The 21,269-nt window shown below is 42.8% G+C and overlaps 2 protein-coding genes across 2 annotated transcripts; both read right to left on the bottom strand.

Moving 5' to 3' along the window:
- Nucleotides 1-429, bottom strand: LOC147880695 (uncharacterized). The gene has a single exon (XM_087370656.1). The coding sequence runs from the start codon at nucleotides 427-429 to the stop codon at nucleotides 1-3; it is 429 nt and encodes a 142-aa protein (XP_087226782.1).
- A 5,114-nt stretch (nucleotides 430-5,543) lies between these two features.
- LOC147880694 (uncharacterized) lies at nucleotides 5,544-7,053 on the bottom strand. The gene is made up of 2 exons (XM_087371092.1): nucleotides 6,908-7,053; nucleotides 5,544-6,800 (listed from the first exon to the last, which is right to left on the bottom strand). Exon 2 carries the CDS (start codon nucleotides 6,605-6,607, stop codon nucleotides 5,579-5,581), a length of 1,029 nt encoding a protein of 342 aa, XP_087227218.1. The 5' UTR covers nucleotides 6,608-6,800; nucleotides 6,908-7,053; the 3' UTR covers nucleotides 5,544-5,578.
- Between the last annotated feature and the right edge of the window lie 14,216 nt (nucleotides 7,054-21,269).

Raw genomic sequence — 21,269 nt, 5'->3', positions numbered from 1 at the left:
CTAAATGTCCTTCGTTTCCTGTTGGGTCGTGTCTGATTTTTCTTTTTTCCTGTTATTTCTAGACGGACAGCAGTCCTTGATAAAGTGCCCTCCCATACTGCATAGGAAGGAGGAGTTAGGAATGTTCTTGAAGAAAACTTTCTGAATCAGCTCAGCTCCGTCCCTGTCAAGGATGTGAATGGCACTAGGAGGGTCAGAAGCGAGGTCCATCAGGACACATGCTTGAGGGTTACCTCGAGGGCTTATAAACTTTTCTGCTTCCACGCCGAGGAACAAGCGGTGTGCAGAGAGTCTCAATTTGGGAAATAGAGATAATGGTAAATCAAGGAATTCAACCCATATAGGGGCCTTGGACGGAGGTGGGGAATCGGGGTTAAAGGAGGGCTCCCAGCGCTGGACTGATAGAGGCTGATTTCTAATAGTCCACATCCCTTTTTGGTCGCCATCTTTGACTTTTCGAAGATGAAGATGATATACTCATTCCTAAGGAAAAGAATGGTTGTGACAACCAGACCTTTACACGACCAGAAGTTACAGACCCATCCTTCCAAGAAAAGTGTAGGTGGCCTTGGGCTGTGAATATATCGTATGAGAGTGCATGAACAAAGCCATTTCATCATTTCATTAAGAAGTCCATTGTATACTTTGACTGTTGGAATCTTACCTTTGAGAGGCTCTGAAGCCTTTGTAGCATTTGGATCAGCGGCAGAAGGGAGCTTTGCGGGTTTTGCAACTGAGGAGGGCGGGGTGCCACTGAAGATTTTCCTCGCTCATAGTGAGAGCTGCTCCTAGGCTGACTGTCTCGACATTTGTGACGGAGCCTTGAAAAGGCTTCTACTGCCTCCATAGACAGCACTAGCATAGGTGCTCTTTGGTAGCTCCTACACAGGGTTCCCTTTCGAGATCTGATGCACTGCGGGCTTGAGGGCTCCATTGGGTCGTGGATCCTTTGCAGCAAAGGAGACAAATCAAGGTTTATCTTTGCTCTAGCTGTTACTGAGAAGATTACTAGTTGGAATGGTTTTGAACTCAGAGAGAAACTTACGAAGAGTGTCCACCTCTTTGCCACCTTGTTTGAGTTGAAGAATGTCACTTTTGTCCAGGTGAAGGGTGAAAGGGGGGAGAGGAGTATCACACTTATCGTGAGCTAGATCTTGCATGATGGTATCCAATGCACTCCTGATGTCTATCTGATTAGACTCCAGTTTAGACTCCAGTTTGATAGGAACAAGGCTGATGGGATGGGGATTGGGGGGATGGGACGTGAGAGCTTCAGGAGAAGAAGACAGAGAAACCTTGTCTACGCCACCATAGCTAGGGCTGCCATCGCTAGTGACGCCCTCGCTAGGGCAGCCATCGCTAGAGGAAGCCATTACCTCACCACTCAACCCCCCTTGGCTCCTTGTTGGCGTGAAAAGGGAGGGGTTAGAAGAGGAGAATATAAGTGATTAAAAAGAAAATCTAAATAAAAGTAAGCCAAAAAGAAAAAATAAAGATAATTAAATGGGCTAAGGAAGTAAAAAATAATATTTGTAGAGAGTTAATTTGAAAGTGGGGAAAGGGGGTTTATTTAAAAATTGTTAAAGAAAGAGATAAAGCAAGGGGGATGTTTAAGAAAGGATATAAGAATGAAACTGGGGGGGTTAACATAGGGATATGAGAGGGGGAATGGTATTTGAAGAGAGAAGAAAGGGGACGGGGGGGGGGGGGGGGGGGGGGGGCATGTGTAAAAAAGGTAATAATGATCTCAGAGTCCGTATCGTGCTAGTTGGATCAATTGCAAGACACTTCGACGGCAAAATGGAGGTGGTCCGAATCACAAGAAGACTAGCAAGCGACGGAGGGTAGTGCTTAGGAGGTAGTCATCAGCGGAGGAAAAGATGCAGCATAGGAGACGGGGCCAATGCCGTAGCACGAGAGTAGGAGGTGGTAGCCAAGGCACAAGAACCAATAGCATGTATGGGAGGAGTAATGAGATGAAGGGCAGTGCACATGAGGCAATCGAGGAGAAGAAGGGAGGATTGGAGGCGTGTGAATGAGAGAGTAATGGCGTGGGCTATGGTCAGGGAATGGCAACGAATGGTGGCGAAGAAGAGGGTTGTGGTCAGTGAATGGCAACGAATGGTGGCAAACTAGAGGGCATGAACTAGGTCAAACTACAGAGCAACGTAGACAGTAGCTAGGATAATCGTGAACGGATGGGAAAAAATGCAGGGAGAAGGAGGTTAAAAAGGCTGGAGAGGCCAAGTCGGGGGTGACTAGAGGGATGAGAAGTGAATCGATAGGGTCAGTGGGGGAGACAAAACATGAATAGTCAGGAAAGGGAGTCGAAATGTGAGTAGTCGGGGTGGGGGAAAAATGTAGCTAGGGAGTGGGGTTAGGTAGAGGTGAGTGAGGTTAGAGAGAGAGAGAGAGAGAGAGAGAGAGAGAGAGAGAGAGAGGGGGGGGGGAGGGAGGAAGGGAAATAAGGAGAAAAATGAAAAAAAGGAGAAGATAGAGAGAGGGGGCGGCAGGACGAGGGGGTTGTGGGAAGAGGATTTTTTTTTTAAAAAGGGGCAAAAGAATATTTAGAAGGTATAAACTAGGAAAAAGTAAAATAGAAATAAAAGGATAAAAAAATAATTAATTTAGGTGATAAGGAAGATAAGTAAATTACAAAGTAAAGATTTTAATTACAAATAAGAAAGATTAGAAGATAGGAAAAATATAGGAAACTTTTAGAGAACTAGGAAAAATATAGGAAAATTTTAAAGAACTCAAGAGAAAAATAAAAAGGGAGAACAGGAAAAAATATTAAAGGAAGTTTAAAAACAAAAAAAAGGGAAAAATTAAGGAAATAAGGAGATATTAAGGAAGGAAAGGAAAATAATTAAGGAAAGTAAGGAGAATAAAAAAAGGGGAAGAGGGGGGGGGGGGGGAAGCGAGGAAGAAGTAGAAAGTATGTTTGTGTGCGTTTTGGTTAGTTGGGTTTTGTAGAGTATGGTTAGGTGGGTTTTGTGGAGTTCGGTTAGGGAAAATAAAATCTAGAAAAAATAGAGACAAAAGGTTAGCTAGAGAAAATAATTAGGTTAGTTGGAGAGTGTAGTTTGGGAGAGGTAAGCGAGAGAAAATTAGGGAGTGTAATAGGAGCTAGGTAGTGAAGTAAGAGAGAAAAAAGGGGGGTTATAGGGAGAGAAAAAAACAGAGAGAGGCGCGTGTAGAGAAAATAAATAAATGGAGGGGCATGTAGAGAAAATAAATAAAGGGTGTATAGAGAAAATAAATAAAGGGAGAGAGAAAAGGAAGAAGGGGTAGAAAGTGTGTGTGTGTGTGGCCTTCATGGAGTGGTCTAGAAGGGTCAAGAAACTTTGTGATGGAAGGATTATCGGTTGATAAAGAGGATGTCGTCAACATATCTAAAGGTATGGAGGAATTGAGAGAGGAGGTGGGAATGACCAAGTCGTGTTGTTTTCTTTATGAATTTGAATTCGAACAAGGTAAGATAAAGGTATCACCAAAGAGGGGAGCATGAGAAACCCATGGGGATGCCTTTAGATTGGGTCCAGCAACATGGGCTAGCCTTAATGATACAAAAGTCAAGTAGGAGGTGGTTGTAATTGAGAAAAGTATCAAAGCAATAAAGAGTTTTGATCTTTGTTGATTTAGTAAGGTAAAAACAACCATTTTTTTGGAAGAATCCCTTAAAACCTAGTTTGGTAGCAAGCTTACAAAAGCAAGAAAGAGAAGTCGAGACTGAAGGTGCCATGGTGGGGGATGGCTTCATATAACACACACACACACACACACACACACACACACACACACACACACACACACACACACACACACACACACACACACACACACACACACACACACACACACACACACACACACACACACACACACAGGTATGCAATGCTAAGGCTTAAGTTAAAACGTTTTTCCCAATTAAAAGCAATACTAAGGTCTTAATGAGATCTATTGCTTATAAAGTGTTCAAGTATTGAGATTTGTAAAGAAAGCATACCACCAAGAGAGAGGTTTTAGTGCCCCATGTGTGTGCGTGCGTGCATGTGAGAGAGAGAGAGAGAGAGAGAGAGAGAGAGAGAGAGCATGCACATGTATTTTTGGAGAAGGAGCGGGGGGGGGAGGTAGATTTTTTATGCAAATGCTTTGCCCCTTGATCAGCCGTTGATCTAGCTAAATCCTTGAGTAAACTAAGCATACGGCTAAGCCAAGCCATGTGTACAGTGGAGGGGGTCTAAAAACTTGAAATTTTAGTTCTTGAATTAAAGACATTTTAATACCCCACCTTGAGACCCAACATAGCAGATCACACATCGTGGATGCGTCATGCTATTCGTGTTTTCTATAACAAGGGCACAAACATGTCTTAACACACCTAAGATGCCAAGTATAATGCCTTGCCCTAGAAAACATATCTCAACGCTATAGAAACTAGTTCCAATGGAGATTTAAGTCTTGCCCAAAAACTTTCACATGAACACTACATTCTATAGGAAACTATGAAATCTTGTGGTTGATTTAGGGCTACCTATGCCACAATTGTGAAAGATTGAACATTCTTAGGCATAGATGTGGCATAGATGTGTTGAACATTCATAGGCATCAATGTGTCTTTATATCTTTCCAACATGATGCAAATGGACCACAACTATTATAAGGCTTTTTGTTTTTTGTTTTGGGAGAAAAGAACTCTCAAGCCCCTAAAGAGAGAGAGAGAGAGAGAGAGAGAGAGAGAGAGAGAACAGCGAGTGAAAGGTTGAAATATGTGATCGAGGAAGCAAAAGCATCTATCCAATGACCAAGCTTACCTAATGACCGATCCTGTAGGAAAGGGGGACCAACGTAACTCCACTTCCTTCTATGACTCCGTTGCCTGTGCAAGGAGCGTCGGAATAAGTACCATCAGGTTGCAAGAGTGGAAGTCTTCAAAATGATTGCATTATGAACCCCAAAAGCAAGCAGGTGCTTCTCTTCAACATATAATGAGAACTCAGAACTCTAACTTGCGAGTTTGCGCCATGCACACGAGAGAGGAGCTTGGTGATGTTGTCATCATCGCGGAGCATCAATTTGGTTTCCTCATTATCCGACGTCGATGACAGAACATTGTGATTGGACGTCACATGGTTTGGCATACCCTTTGCTACGTTGGAGGTCATTGGTAACGTAACTGGCAATGGAAACATTTTAAAGATAAGCTAGTAAATTTCCGATTCTATTCCATGAGAAGCAATCAAATTGGCAATTGACGAGTGAATGACGTTGATAATATTAGGCTCTGAAGATCTACTTCTGAACGCAGAATGCAACTTGCAAGGAGGCTACAAAACACGATGCTTAAGAGATAGGAGTCAAACTCAAAACAACGGCCAATGGAATGTCATGCACTTCGGTGATTGAATGGAAGGCGACGGTGAATGGACTAGATTTTAAGGCGAAGCCCCATCCAATATCCAACGCTGAAGGAAACAGAAACTAAATCACGTGACACGAGTGAATTCAGACACATTGAGCTTTCCTGAAACCTGTATGCTTCCAATTCACTGTCATGCTCCAGAAACTAGATTGATCACAGGGGACTGTCCGGCTGATCCCCACCCAAATGTAGACGAGAGAGGCTTGGACGAGGCGGAAGGGCAGAGCGAAGGCGTGGAGAAGTGGGGGACGGGAAGGTGTCGAGTTTGAATCCAGGTTCGCGCAATGTGCCGTGTTGTAAGAGCAGGGCGCGGGGAGGAAATTGATGCAAAAAAAAGGTGGCGGAAGCGGGAGGTGGAGTTGGCTTGGTGAGGTGTAGACTGGGGATGTAGAGGGAGGAGGAGGGCGAGGGGGGAGGGTCGAGAAGGAGCGCGAGGGGGAGACGGGAGGAGTTGGGGGCGGAGGAGGGAGGAGAGGAGGGGGGAGGTGTGGTGGAAGAGGAGGAGGCAGAGGAGGAGGAGGAGGAAGTGGAAGAGGATTCTTCGAAGAGAGAGAAGAGGGGGTGGCGATTGAGGTGGAGGCGAAGGGGGGGGGGAGGAGAGGAGGCTGAGGATGGTGTGAGTGTCTCAGAGGAGGAGGAGGAGGAGGAGGAGGAGGAGGAGGAGGAGGAATAGTCAAGGAATGAAGGTTTAGGCAAAGGAGCAAGGCCAGGAGAGCCAAGGGGGGTGGCGTAAATTGGCGAAGAAGGCGGAGTACTGATGCACCACCTGGCCTCCTCTTCCATTTCCTCTGTCGTCTCCTCTGCTATGGTGAAAAGTAGGCGAGGCGGCCCATACAACCCGACCAGCTTCAATATGTCCTCTTCCACCTCCTCCTCCTCCTCGTCACATCCACGCTCCTCCGTCGCTCCTTCCGCCACACCTCCGCCCCCTGTTGCCGCCTCGCCCCCTCCCCTCCCCCACTTCCTCCACAGCTCCCCCAGTTTTAGCTTCACCCATTGCCCACCTCCTTCCCCCGACACCGCCCCCCCGTCCCCCCCCGCCCCCGACACCCCCGCCTCCAATCCTTGAGACGCAATTCTCCTCTTCTTCCTCCTTACATAATACACCTCCACCCCCACCACCACCACAAACCCCGCGAATGCCACGCTCAGCACCACACCCACCGGCCCTAGCTCGCACATCTTCCTCCTCCTCCTCCTCCTCCTCCTCCTACCTTCCCCTCCCCATTCTTTGCTCAAATTGTCCCGCTTCCCCTGCTTCGGACCAGTCTTCCCTTTTATCGTCCTTGCTTCCAACGCTCTACAAGAGCGCAATCTCAAGACAGTATTGCCTCAATAACAGCAGCTCAGCGAGGATCGTGAATTCCTACTGTTACTGCCAGTAAAAAGGCGCGCCCGTGAGTGTTCCAGAATCCCCCACAGTGCCTTTGTAAAGGGAAATACACCTACGTACACCAAAAGCTAAGTCCATGAAAAACACACCTGATAGCTCAGCATGCCCGGCCCGGCTTATCCTCAGAAAGGGCAAGAATTTTGTGTGTGAAAAAGTCGCCGGTTTGTCGACGAACGCTCCTCGCGCTATCATATCGAGCTTGAACGCGTTCGGCTAGTCACAAAGTCTCCCAATCGTGCAGGCGGAGAAGATGCAGACCGGAAGGCATAAGAAGTAGAGGCAACCTTGAGCGAGGAGGATGCAACCCATAATCGCAAAGCGGAAGCAGTTCCTGAGTATTCTAGCGAAACCGGACATACGAAGACACAGTTTCTCTCTAGCTGGGGGGATAGAAGAGATTCAACTCGGTCGCAACGAAGGGAGCCCAATCTCTGTGAGCATCTTGGGCGATAAGGCAGGCGGTCTTTTCTCTCGCTATTGCTCGCAAGAGAAGGGAGGGAAACGGGGGTCTTTGCTACGTGAAGCTGAAGCGTGGAAATGGTAGAGCTTTACGCCCAAGCATTGCGAGAGTTTGCAAGGAAAGATGAGACTACAGAGCATGTTGAAAAGTCGAGGGAAACGAGGAATGAGAAACAACAGAAGATGTGTTGATATTGCTTGTGACAGACTTTCCATGTGCATCTTCCACGTCACACGGATTACCCCGCCTAAATTTAAAGCCCTAATAAAATTAGGCTCTTGTTTGACTCACTTGCCCCTCCAAGTCATGCTTGTACGCATGAAAATCCTTCCATGCTCCTTTCTTCTTCACCCTCTCTTTCTTTAAATTTCTACTTCCTTCTTCCCTCAACTTGGTGCTTATGTCAGCGCTGATCACCCTCTCTTTCTTTAAATTTCTACTTCCTTCTTCCCTCGACTTGGTTCTTATGTCAGCGCTGAAGCTGATTTGTACGTTTGCCTTCTTTATGACATAACCCCATGAGTGTGTGAAGAGAAGAAACTAGTCCACAAAGGGAAAAACTAGTTCACAACATGGAGGAGGATGAAATTTTAGAACTATTTGTTCGAATTGTTAACAAATTGATGACTTTTTGCTTTTAACATGAATTTCTTGAGGGCCACACAATAAGCCATGTCTTTATATACAATTATAGTATTCATCAAACCAAAACAAACAATGAACATAGGACAAGAACTAGGGTCTAGTAAAACCCAATCCCTCATGCGAACATCACAAGGAGTATATTTAATAGCAATCATATGAAGAAGCAATTATCAAATTGAAATGAATACTTTGGGACTCCCTCTAATGTGAAATTTGGGATATTGTCCTCTCACTTTCAATTTGGATCCATGCATTGGCTAGTAGGCGAACAAATCATAGATCAAATCCAAACATCGAGAATCTTTGTAAAAAAGCAAAAACTAAATAGAAGATTTTAAAGAAAAAGAAACAAAGAATATCAATGAGTAACTTATTAGGTCCAAATTCAAGTCACTCACATCAAATTAACTCTAAGCAAGGAATTACATTCATATTTAAAAAATGGATGCCATTGTGTATTTTAATTTAGATAATGCCAAAGTCCAAATCCATACTACATTTTATATCAATTTTTAAATGATATCCTAATCATTTTCAAGTATAATATTAGGCCTTGCGCATCTTTGAGAAACATATTAGCATGTAAAGGGTGTGCTTTACATCTAGATTTCCTAGATGTAAAGCAATTGGTATTTAGGAGCTCTTATGTGGTTTGAGCTTAGGCTTGGCTACATTGGGCTTGGGTGATTCTAAGAAAGCATTTTGGGGTTCAGGTAATCATAAAGTAAGGTTCAAGCAATTTAGTTTCGACTTGGGTGATTCTAGTGACGAAGCATTTTGGGGTTCACGCAACAGCTATTCAATGTTGTAGTATGCCATAATGGTGTTGGATAAATAGGGTCAATGCCCAACCTATTAGGCCCCATATGAGAAGTGCAACATGAATTAACACTTGTAGGAATATAAGTGAGAGGATTGCCATGTGGGCACAAACATGTTGCTACATGGGCAACACTCGAGAGAAGACAGGAGGTATTCTATAGGGAAAAAAGAATTGGGCTAGTTCTTGGTTTATTGCAGGAGGTATTGGAAGAAGTATAATAGCATAAAAAATGGGTACAACAAGTACAAGAGGCCTATGATAGGTTGGAAGAGCTGTTAGGACAGGGCAACAAGGTTGAAACTGATCCCAGAGGGGTGCAAACAACAAATAGTGCCTACAACAGCTACATTGGCAACAACAATACCACAGATTGGGTCGGCCTATTCTATGGGTTAGATCGTGGAGATATATAGGCCACTACAAAGGGACCAGACCTAAAAGAAGGCGATTGGATGAGGTGCTTATATAGGCATAATTAGGTCTAGAGATAAACTAGATTGGGGGGGTATATTGGGTTAGCCCAGTCTATGGGATGGTTGGCCAGCTCAGTCTGCTGGTCAACCATGTTCGTAGGGCCTACTGGCTTATGCATTTCATCCTCTTCCTTGGTGCAGACCAGCAACTTGCGAAAGAGTGCAGTAGAAGAGGTTCTCATAGCACAAAAAAGGGGCAAATCTACCCACTATAGAAGACCAGAGTGCAATGCACAGCAAGAGTACTACCAGACTCACCTAGAGTAGCCAACGATGATGATCTAGGAGAGGTCTACACTAATAGCATCAGCACATAGAGCCTATTCTTGTTGATTTACTTCATTGTATGTTTGATGATGGTGTTGTCACAATTTTGGTTATACTTTGTAGTAAATACATTAGTTCTATTTATGAGATTAGTTAACTGAATATTTGTGTGTATTCTCTCCATATCTAATGGTTTTACTCTGGCTTTACTCTATAAGCACTTGAAGTGAGTTGGCATTAAATTTTTTTTGTGATAACTCAAGACCTTGCTTTATTCCTCTACGTAGGATTGGCTATAGTAAGCAATTCTTTTTGCTAACATGGTATCAAAGCCAAGCGCTTGAGAGCTATGGTTTCTTGGAGATCAACAAAAAGGATGGGCCTTCTCCGTGAAGGGTGGAGACCTTGTCTAGGAGAAAGGAGCATCCACATTTCGAGAAGGTTGACATGTAGTAAGTGCAGTAATATGTCGAAACGGCTTCAAGTCATCTATACCATAACATGGGATCTAGTATAGTCATTTAGGACTTTGGAGAGTCTAGGAAGCTAGAGGGAAACAAATACCCTACATGCAAAGTAAAGGTTTGTAGTAGTCATCCAGTGGCTAGGGAGTGATGGAAGTCACATAGCCAAAACTTGTCGATGAGTTGGATGCCATGGGTGAGATCTCAATTTCAAAAGCTCTGGATAAGATGAAGGGTGAAGCTTGAGGAATGCAGTCATGCTTTCCATGATTATTAGGATGACTATAGATTTGGTGATATATGGCACAAGAAGCACAAAAGATCTTATAGGATCTTTATGAAACCAAGGGCATAAAGAGAATCATTGTGATTCAAAATCAATTGTTCAACTTGAAGATAGGTGAAGGAGGGTCACCCACCATGACGTCCTTGTGAGGGTGAAGATTCTCAGTGTTCAACTCGTACTTGTAACAAGGTGGATAGCAACAATAGGCCATGCTTTTGGTCAACATGCTTGAAATGGGCTATAGAGGGTTGGTGACTAAACTCACCATTCAATAATGGATGAGGCTAATCACATTCAAAGAGCTAGGTTGGTGGGGAGCAATAAGAAGAAGTGTGTACAATCAATGAATGTTCTTATTGAAACATTTCATGGAACTATTGAAAGGGTTTATGCTATACTTGTCCTTGGTTGGCATACAACCAACCACACAAGTTTGCAACAACAAGAGTTATCCATGAGAATAGAGAAGGACAAGAGTAATGTTAGCCTCAAGTCACTTTGGCCAACTCGGGTCGAGACCATGCAGGTTACCATGGCTAGCTCAGATCGAGACCATGAATACAAATGTGGGTAAAATTGAACCAACTCCATGACGCCAAGTACTGCAAGCCTGAGTTAGTAGGAAGGGACAACACACATTACACTGGAAACCAATAAGTAGCAGTGGTTCTATAGGTTCCCAAATCTAATTTTGGAAGGCGGTACATCTCACCCACCTAAGTTCTAATTCCATACAAATATAGGTGTGTAGAGTTTGAGTTAGGGGCTCACTCCCATAGTCTAGTTTTGTCTTGTTAGGTACAGTCTCAATTAGAGTCTTGTTGTTCTCAGTGAGTGTGGTGCAGAGAGAGAGAGAGAGAGAGAGAGAGAGAGAGAGAGAGAGAGTAAGTATTGAGTCTGTTGCTACAACTCTTTGTAATCGAGTGTTCTATTCAGAATACGACTATCATTTCATATCTCTAGATTCCAATTCGGATTCTTGCACAATGCTTGTATTTCTCACCCATCTCTATGTGGTTTTGCCCATGTAGCACAGACCCCATGATGATAGAACTAACATCTAGCTCTACATCCCAAGCATCAAGTAGGCAATTTACACCAAGGGTCCCTAGGATTGCAAGGGAGGGCATCCTCCTGCCAAGCACTATGCACTGACACCAAACGCCAAGCTTGGAGTCAGGGGTGGATTAACCTGTCTATTAATTAAGCCTATTAAACTGATGCCACTCGAGTGTACCTTTAACACTACAAAGCGTGAGGCTTTTGGGATGGTTTATAGTGTCCAAGATTTTAGCACTATCTTCTCAAAAATGCATTCATCTTTTGTATTGATTATCAAGTGTTGCTCCATTTGATCAATAAAACACTAATTCAGGGGCATTTGGTGAAATGGATGCTATTGGTACAAAAATTCAATTTCAAAATCATTCATATATGAGAAAAATCCCGTGCAAGTGTACATTGTTTGTCCCAATTTCCTACCTCATATGAAACTTAAGGAGTAACTATTGACCTTCCACATGCAAATTTGTTTGCTACGGACTTTGTATGATGAGAGGCTATAGTACTTGTCACAAGGAGCCTTTCATGAGCACATGCATAAGGGCAAAGCACTTGGATCTGAAGCCTGGAAGTACAATTGGTCAGTTGTGTTGCTGAGGAGAAAATGGAGTTCTTAGGCAATGGGATAAAGCACTAGTACTTATCGAGGCAAATACTGGGCTAGTTGGAGGTAATTTAAATGGCAAGTTGACCTATTCACAAGGTTTTGCAGGTAGGGCTATGAAAGAACACTTAATTCAAAGATGCACATGCTCAGTGTGTTGAATACGATGTCTATCAACAAACATGGAGATTGCTTCCATAGGGTTATATGCCAGTACAACCAAGTCAAGCAGTGGAAGCATTCCAATGCTAGAGCTTGGATTACATGGTTCCTTTAAAAAACACAACACTACACTTAGCACAAGTATATTTTTGTGGCCATGGATCATGCTACCAAGTGGGTAGAATCCAAGGCCCTATGGCATAATTTGGGTCTCGCAGCATAACCCATTTTTCTTTTTGAGATTATAAGGCAGTACTCACCAAGATTGGGATACCAAGCTACATGCTACACTCTCGGCATATAAGAATGGTGTATAAGATAACCACCAATCTCCCCTCTTTCAGAATGGCTTTTTATTTAGAAGCAGTGGTGCCCTTGGACCTTTTGGTTCCAATTCTCCAAGTAGATGCCAAGCATCAACTTGGGGAACTTCACGCAATTTAGAGACGACTGCAGTAGCTAATTGTGCTAGATGAGCTGCACATCCGAGCATCCTAGCCACAACATGTGATTTAATAAAGAAGGAACGCTTGGCATGACCAATACATTGTATGAAAGAACATCAAGAGGCATGCTCATTTTGTTGTATAATCCCAAGCTAGGGCCATTAAATACCAATATCATAGTGGAATTGAATGGGGCCCTACAAGTTGCTCAAGGTGTTCAATAACATATAGTAAAGTTGAAGGATCTGCAAGGCTAGGTGTTTCCCAAGCTTTGCAATGGAAGTCGAATGAAACCATACCGACCTCATCTTGTCTAGTCATAGTGTGTAGACCAAGAATGCATGATGAACTATCACGTGGTAAAGGAAGCCAAACGAAATCATATCTGGACCTCAGCTTGTTGTCTAGTCATAGTGTGTAGACCAAGAATGAATGATGAACTACCACGTGGTAAGGGATCTCTTAATCTAGACTTTGTCTGGGAGTCATCCTTGGGTGGACATGAGGATCACTCAGTTGATGTGTCACATGCAATAGCTTATCCAATTGTGCATCCTTTCCAATGACTTTAGATATCAGCATACGGACCAAAATGGCATTTCAAACTCTTTTCTTTATGTTTTTCAGTGGTTTTTCTGTATTTTCTGCCCTTATCCTCTTCGATAGTCCCCCTCCATAGTTGTTCTCTTCATAGTCATCGTCATCGCTCTCACTTCACCCAAAGCAAAAGAAAGATACAAAGGATGGAGATGAGGGCACTAAGAGGATGAAAGCGGATGAGCAGAGGGTTGCCAAGGGACATCCAATCTCATAGATTGAAGATAGGGAGATAGGCACCGAATATTTGGGTGACCCAATAAGAGAAATAAGTACAGGTGAATTACCCTTGGTTGTATACACATTGAATCCAAAGGTCAAGGGAAAAATTAGTAAACTATGAGGTGCGAGTGATCTACCCTAGGTTCCAAAGAGTGTGATGAAGAAGGCTATCATGTCCCAATTGATTTACCCAAGCACAGTAGCTGCAATCAGGAAACTCCATGTGTCAAATGAAGCAGGTTCCACGGAAATAGCTAAGAAGAACAAGAACTCACCATTCAATCCCCAAACTCACCACACAAAAATTTCTTACTGTCACATCCCAGACGTGCTACCAAGTGAGGACATTGTGCCCTTATTTCATTTTGATGACGATGTGCCTTGGGATGTGAAAAGGGCCAATTGGCATGAACTTCAAGGAAAGGGTTGGAAGTTGCTTGCATAGTGCAACACATAATTTTTCACCGGTTTCCTCCAAAATAACTTGTTCACAAGAGCATGAGCACAAGCACAACCAATTTATTAGGGGCGTTAATGATGAGACCGATTGCTATAAGGCAAAGTAGAAGAAGATGCATTTTATGATGAAGACTGCTACAGAGTAGAAGAAGATGCAAGCCAAGCTTGATAGCCTACGGGAATCCAATACCCAACCACTAGCATGAGGCTATGAAGAAGCAATATTAAGAAAATATAACAATGCTAAGGATTACCATCTTATAGTAGATTCACAATAGCAAGTGTTGACTCAATAGGAAGAATGGATTGAATCTTTTGCCACCGCTGCTACTGAGTTTCGTTAAGTTTGAGAAGAGAATTTTTCCCTCTGCAGCAAAGTGGCCACATTACAACCATTCCCCAAGGGGAGTAACATGGAATGAAGCACCAGAATCCAAAATCCAATCTTGGGAATATGCATCATCTGAAGTGGCAAGAAGCTCTGCAGGTAGACTAGACATGAAGAGAATGTCATTGTCACTATCATCAATGTTGATGACTGCATTGATCTCCTCGATTTTCACTTTTTCTTTGTCCTCTCTTGGACTCTCTTCCTTCTTATTTGTGCCCCAATTTGCATTCTTTTTCTCCAACTTGTAGCAATCCTTTTTCATGTGGCTGCCACAGTGGTAACACTCAATGTTCTGTGCCCTGGATTTGCTACGACACTTCCCTCTTTCTTGGAACTTCCCCCTCAACTATGGTCTGTCCCTTTGCACATTGAAGGCTGCATCCTACTTGTTGCCATCCATAGACTTCCATCGAATCTCCTCGGCCAACAAGCTACCAACAACATCATCAAACTTTAGTACTCCACCAAGTGCAGAGTTATTGACAGTTGTATGGAAGGTATCCCGTGAGGATGGCAATGAACATAAGAGAAATATTGCCTTAGTCTCCGCATCAAAATTCAGCTTCTGAGCTTAAAGCTAGTGGAAAATAATATTGAATTCATTCAAGTGAGAAGGAATTGAGAACCCTTCCTTCATCTGCAACTCAAACAACCTCTTCATGAGGTAAACTTTATTACAGGTAGTTTCCTTCTCATAAGTGGCACATAATTTCTTCCACAAATTTTCCTTAGTCTGATCATTTACTACTGTGAAATAAACTGACTCTCCAAGATGAAGTCTAATAGTAGACTTTGTTAATGCATCCAACTCATTCAAATCATCCTCAGACATAGCTGCAGGCTTAGCTGCAATCCCTTCCAAGGGTTTAATCTACTTCTTTTGAAGAAGCATATCGCTTATCTATTCTTGCCACAGAAAAAAGTTTGTCCCATCAAACTTTTTAATGCTTCAAAACTCCTTTTCAGACATGGAAGAGGATGCCATGATTAAAATAAAGCAAATTCCCAAATGCTAGTGCTTGCTACAAGAAATAATCACATGAAATATCAGGTGCACCCAAATATTTCTGCCAAATGGAGGGTAATATCACCAAAAGCATCAAAATGCATCTGACTCATGTGCATATACTAAGCATCTCTATGAGCAAATCTGGCCCAAAAGAAAATGCCAACATGTAATGACAAAGCAATGGCAAACCCAATGCCAATAGGAGCCAAATGCCTCAAGCATAAACACCATCCATGGGAATAAGCATCAATAATGTCTCATTCAAGAGAGCATAGCACTACATCAACTGCAATGTGTCAAAGCTGTCCCTCAACATCAAATAGCATTTGTGTGTTAAACGTCCTCAATAAAGCATCTCACAAGGCAATTTGGGCCTATCAGCGCATTTAACAAGGATTTCAATGCATCCAAATGGCCAATAAAGCATCCACCGTAACTCAATTCAAACCACGAATGAGTGCACATGGCTCAAACTGCAACTTGAGTGATCTACATAAGGTATGTCTCAAACATCATGGCCCCACGGCAATGACTGCTACTAAAAATAATACTTGAGATGCCTCAAAACATGGGTGTCACTACATAATCGAACTCAACAAGATAATTTGCAAATATCTATCTCCTATTGGAACTCCAAAATCCCAACCGATGAACATGAAACGGGGAGTCAACCCTTGCAATTAACCTGTAATCAAAAATCAAAGGTTTGAACCTTTGAATGGATTTTTGACAGAGAAACAGAGAAATAGACGATTCGACATCTTAGAGAGACGGAACTTCTTCAAATCTCCACAGAATCACATAAGAGCTGACAAGTAGGGTTTTTGGGCCTGCGGAACGCAATGGAACAAACGGTTTTGGAAACAATTGTCCCAATCACCAGGTCCAACACACGGATTGAAAAACATTTTTGCAAACCGATCTATTTGTAAACTCCACTAGAGTGCAAATGATGAGAAACACAAAAGTTTTAGGACCTCTTGAGTCCATCAGAATTGACGGATCTGCGAATGGTTGCTTCAAACTTAAGTTCCAACACACTGGTTGAAAAGCGTTGAAGCGAAGATAGTACGTCAAAAATCCAATAAAATGATCCCAAATTCAAGAATGAAGGGGTTTTCAAATGCCCAAAGTCCAATGGACACCAAAAGTAGGCAATGGATTCCTCTAAAGGTCATTCCGGACTCTCAATCGTCGAAAGGAATAGAAAAATCATCAAAAAACGTCTTTTTTGCTCAAATCCACCTGTAGGCTTGTAGAAAACCACTCAAAGACTTCTAGAAACCACTTGCAAGCTTCCACAAGGTTCCAATACCACCTAGACTACTCAAACAACACCGCTTTATCCTCCCACAGAGCTGCAGTAGACTCCAGGCTCCAGGCACACACACACGGGCTCAACTAGACCACCCACAAGCATCAGATAGACCACCTGTGCTCTGATACTAGTTGGGATTACTCTCAATGGTAGCAGAACGGAAGAGGGTGAGAGAGAGGGAGAGTCATAAGAGAGCCATTCAAGTTTTGGTGTATACAGAACACCCTAATCTTTTATGTCATCCATATATGTATGTGTTTGAGTATTGTACATAACCGGGGTTAAGGCATAGTGTCCTTTAGCCCCCACACCACGTGGCACCCTATCCTCTTCCACGATAGCATACATAGTACTAGTGCTCATCAGCATCGACACCATGTCATCTGCTGAGTCACCATTACCACCTTAGTGTTGACCAATCAATAGCCACATCAGCAATCCACATCATTTGCCATATAAGAAAGCCACTTCATCAGACCTGTCATCATCCATGTCAACATGTCACATCATCATCCACATCAACAGTGCCATATCATCATCACTGACATGTGGCACACAGTTTCCCCTTGGCAAGCACACTCTTCTCTTTGCATATGCACCCAGTTGGCCACCTCACACATAGTCCCCCATAGGCACACCCCTTGCGAGGTACAACCTTCCCATGTGAACACAGCTACCACATCATCATTTCTCCTTTTTTGCCCCTCCACCTAGATCAATCCATATCTCTTGATCCAGGAAGAATTTGAGGGTGCTCCAAAAAGGAAAAATGCTTGATTTTTTGTGCTCTACGTGCTCAATATATCATGCACATAGTTTGGTGTATGTATGGCTCACTTTTTGGCCTCATCATCAAATCCATTTCTTGCACACGTTTAAGCCTCTACATCGATGCATCTAACCCAACACCTGAAAGGAACAAAAGAAAAATAAATTATTTGCTACTTTTCATGGCTTGACAGTTGGTCTAGCCCCAGATCAGAGTAGAGTAGTTCATCCATAGAGGAGAGAACTCCAAAGAAACCAATCAAAGCCATGCCCAAAAATTCCCAATTCGTTCCTATGCTCACATGTGGTTTCACATCATCACATGTCGTGAAACCCAACCACATTCTGATCAGTGAGCATTTTCCAGAGTGTTTAGAGTCACTGATAGATTGTTTAGTGGGCAATTGCACATCTTCTCATTTTGCACTCACATGCCACTATTGTAAAGCATTATTGGCTTTTTTTTGGAATTGTGCATATTATTTCAATCCTTGTAAAGCCTCTTTGTTGCTATTCCCGGCATCATTTTCCACAAGCCTTGTAACAAATTGATATGTATTACAATTCCATCTTCACCGACAGTTTAGATTGCAATTGATATAAACAATGTTTTGCAATTGATTCAGATAATGTTTTCACAAGCACTTTGAGTACTATCTTTCATCATGTCTACTACTAGTAACCTCAATTTGGAGGCATCTACTTAGTTAGAAAACTCCAACTATGACATTTGGAGATATCGAATGGAGACCATTCTTGTACTTCAAGACAAATGGGAGTATGTGACGATCTAGCAACAACTCCCACCATTGCCACTACATAAGACAAATGGGAGTATGTGACGGTCCAGCAACAACTCCCATCATTGTCACTACACAAGCTAAAGGGTGTAGACCTACACCAACTATATCCACATCTATAGTAGATCCTACCATTGCTCGAGCATAGGAAGAATGAGACAAGAAAGGCAAATATGCATGTCATTTGATTAAACAGAATGCACAAGATGTCATGCTTGGATAGCTCAACACAGTGAAGACATCCAAAGAAGCCTAGGATATGTTCGTAGCCCTTTATGAGTCTAAGAACACGTCCAGGATTCTCACATTGAGAAACCAAATCAACCAGAGTTTCTACAATAGCAATGAAACCAATCATGCTTCCGTACTCAGGATCAAGGATTACAACAATCAACTCATAGCAGTAGGAGAGACTATAATCCTATAGAGATGGTTCAAGTCATCTTGAATGGACTAGGAGAGGGATACAAGAATCTAGTCTAGAGTATTGCCATTCAACATAAAATTCCAACACTAGAAGAGTTACAGTCAGTGTTACTTAGGACTCAGGCCATTCAAGCACACAAAGGTCATTGTATTGCTCAACCATTCATAGCATTCACAGCATTAACTTTGATGCTATGAATGCTCAAGCATTCATAGCATCAAACAAAGGTAAAGGCAAAGGCAGATGTAGAGGTAGAGCATCTCAAAGAAGTGGTCATCAGCATCAAAGTCATCAAAATCAAAATCAGCATCACCATCAACATGCAAGAAAAATCATTCCAATCAAGGAAGATTTCAAGGAGGGAATGCATCCACCAACGTGTTACTGCCATAAGTTTGAACACTATGAAAGAGATTGCTACAAGAAGCAATATGACCAAGGAGGTAAATCTGCCAGCAACAATCGAGGAAATTTCCATGGAAGAGGAAATCATCACACGGTGGACATTCAATTCACAGTCATTATGCCAATGAACATTAAAATATGTATCTTGCAAGTGAGGATATGCAAAATATTGATACAGTGTACATTAACATTGATTGCAATTCAAAAGGGGAATGTAGCTATCAAGTTGATCAAGCAGATCAAGATCCTTGGTACATAGATAGCAATGCATCATCTCACATGACAAAGCATCAAGAATGGTTCATAGAGATGAAACCATTGGAAGGACCAAATCATGTTATATACATGGCAGATAACGCACTGAATCTAGTTTAAGGGAAAGGAATTGTCCCTATGAATAATTTCATTGGTATAAAAGAATTGGTGAAAGATGTACTCTATGTTCCAAAGCTCAGCAAGGACCTCTTGTCAGTTAGGCAAATAACAACTATCGAGTCATCTTTTATGGGGATGATGAGAGGATCTCACAAGTGTTGATATTCAAAGGGCACTCTCTATATAAGAGGCCTATCATGTATTGTTGAGTAGAGAAAAATGCACACTCACTCAAGATTATGTTTATGAGTCCAAGCTAATCTATCTTGGAACCTAATTGACTTGAGGTACATGTCATGAGCATTCTCTTCATCATGTTTCCACATAGGTTCCATCCACCTTAGAGCGCTCCATAGATCTGAGGAACACATGTTTTGACATGGTATCAAAGCATGGTTCTTCCTTCCGCTGAGGCGCCATCCTTCTTATGAGAGCGAGAGAGATCAATCAAGAGATCGAGTGCTTTCATTCTTTCATTCTGTGTTGAAATATTTCCATTCATCCATTCATAAAATTCCATTCATTTGAAGGATTTCTGTTTAGTTCATTGTGAGCTTGAGTGTTCCTTATTCCATGAGAGAGAGGGAGGTTTCTGATTTTCAACCTGTAAGAAAGAGAGATTTGTAATTAATCTCAGTACTAGTGAGCCTTTGAGGGAGAGAGAGAGTGACATAGTTTTTAAAGCCTTCAGCTAAAGCACATGCAACTTCTACAAGGCTCCTACAACTTCTGCTATATGAGTGACCTCAACTAAGGCTGTGCTCATAGCCACAGCCACAACCCATTTGCAAAGGCAACCAAGCCTGCCTTTTGATCAGCTCCAAAAGTCTCAGTCGGCACCTCTACAACATCTTCAATGCCTCTCCTTGCATTAATGAAGCGCCTTAAAAACGTTTGCTATAGTGCTCCAAACAATGGCCAGCCAATGACCCACAAATGACTATTCAGCCCACAACCAAAGTGCCTGAGCAACAGACCCGAAAGCTACAAATACGAAAGCTCCATAGAGCTCCAATATCTGCAGCCATCATCCCGTGATTAGCAGCTTCTCCCCCTTAGCTCCAAAGCTCGACCAATAGTGCCCGTAAGGGCCTACCTACCTACGACTCTGCAACAAGATCCTACACACAAGAACACCCAAAACGATGAGCTTCCACCTCCATAATGAACCGTCAACTGCCTCCTACCCATGCAACAACTACACTCTCCTCTAACTCCAAGGCTCCAAGCTCCCATCAATGACATCTAGCCTTTTGCTCGAGTGGTTGACAACCCCTCCTGCTAGCCACGATCTCCGAGCCTCATGTAATGAATAGACTGCAACACTAAGTAATGGTAGTGGTGCCCTCTAGCAGCTCTTTGTCTCCATGCTTAGCCCAGTTCAATGCATCACAGCTCCCCTCTCTTTCCAAATCAGTTTCATTTTTGCTGCCCCTCATCACTCAATCTCATGCTTCCATGTTCCAACTTCCAAGTTCCACCTTTTAGTCCCTGCTCCTGGTTCCTTCAACCGCACCTACCACTGCTCTCTTCACTCTTGAATACTAGAGGCACAAAGTGCCATGCATATTGGGCCGTGCTGCTTGTGGGAGAGCAAAATATTCCACATGCTACGTGATCACGTTGTTGTTAGAAGTACATCGCACTAATGATCCTAAAGCAGGCACGGTGACTCATGAAGTACCTAATTCATAAGAAGATGCTACAAGACGGCATGCAGCTAATGGTGTTTCTCGGCAAGATTTAAAGGAAGGAAAACGTGTTTCTCTACATGATTAAGGGCAAATATAACATGATCTTATGGTAGCTGCTACATGAACGCTATGGAGGATGCATAGGGAGGCAACAAGGCCACCGCCTCATCAAAGAAACAAAGCAAGACACAGCTCAGAAGATGACCTTATCCTTCTCTAAGCTTCCCACTATGCACACGTCTCATGATTCAAATTAACCATGGTTGTGTTTGCCCAATTTTAGTTAAAGCCTTG

The sequence above is a fragment of the Dipteris shenzhenensis genome, chromosome 32, assembly GCF_047967505.1.
Source record: "Dipteris shenzhenensis isolate YYH24624 ecotype China chromosome 32, Dip_SZ_1.0, whole genome shotgun sequence".
Classification (NCBI taxonomy): domain Eukaryota; kingdom Viridiplantae; phylum Streptophyta; class Polypodiopsida; order Gleicheniales; family Dipteridaceae; genus Dipteris; species Dipteris shenzhenensis.
Note: the sequence above shows the minus strand (reverse complement) of the source record. Positions and strands in the feature narration are given on the sequence as shown.

Excerpts from the sequence above, each read along its gene's own strand:
- LOC147880695 (XM_087370656.1), bottom strand. The coding sequence starts at position 429 with ATGTGGACTATTAGAAATCAGCCTCTATCAGTCCAGCGCTGGGAGCCC.
- LOC147880694 (XM_087371092.1), bottom strand. The coding sequence starts at position 6,607 with ATGTGCGAGCTAGGGCCGGTGGGTGTGGTGCTGAGCGTGGCATTCGCG.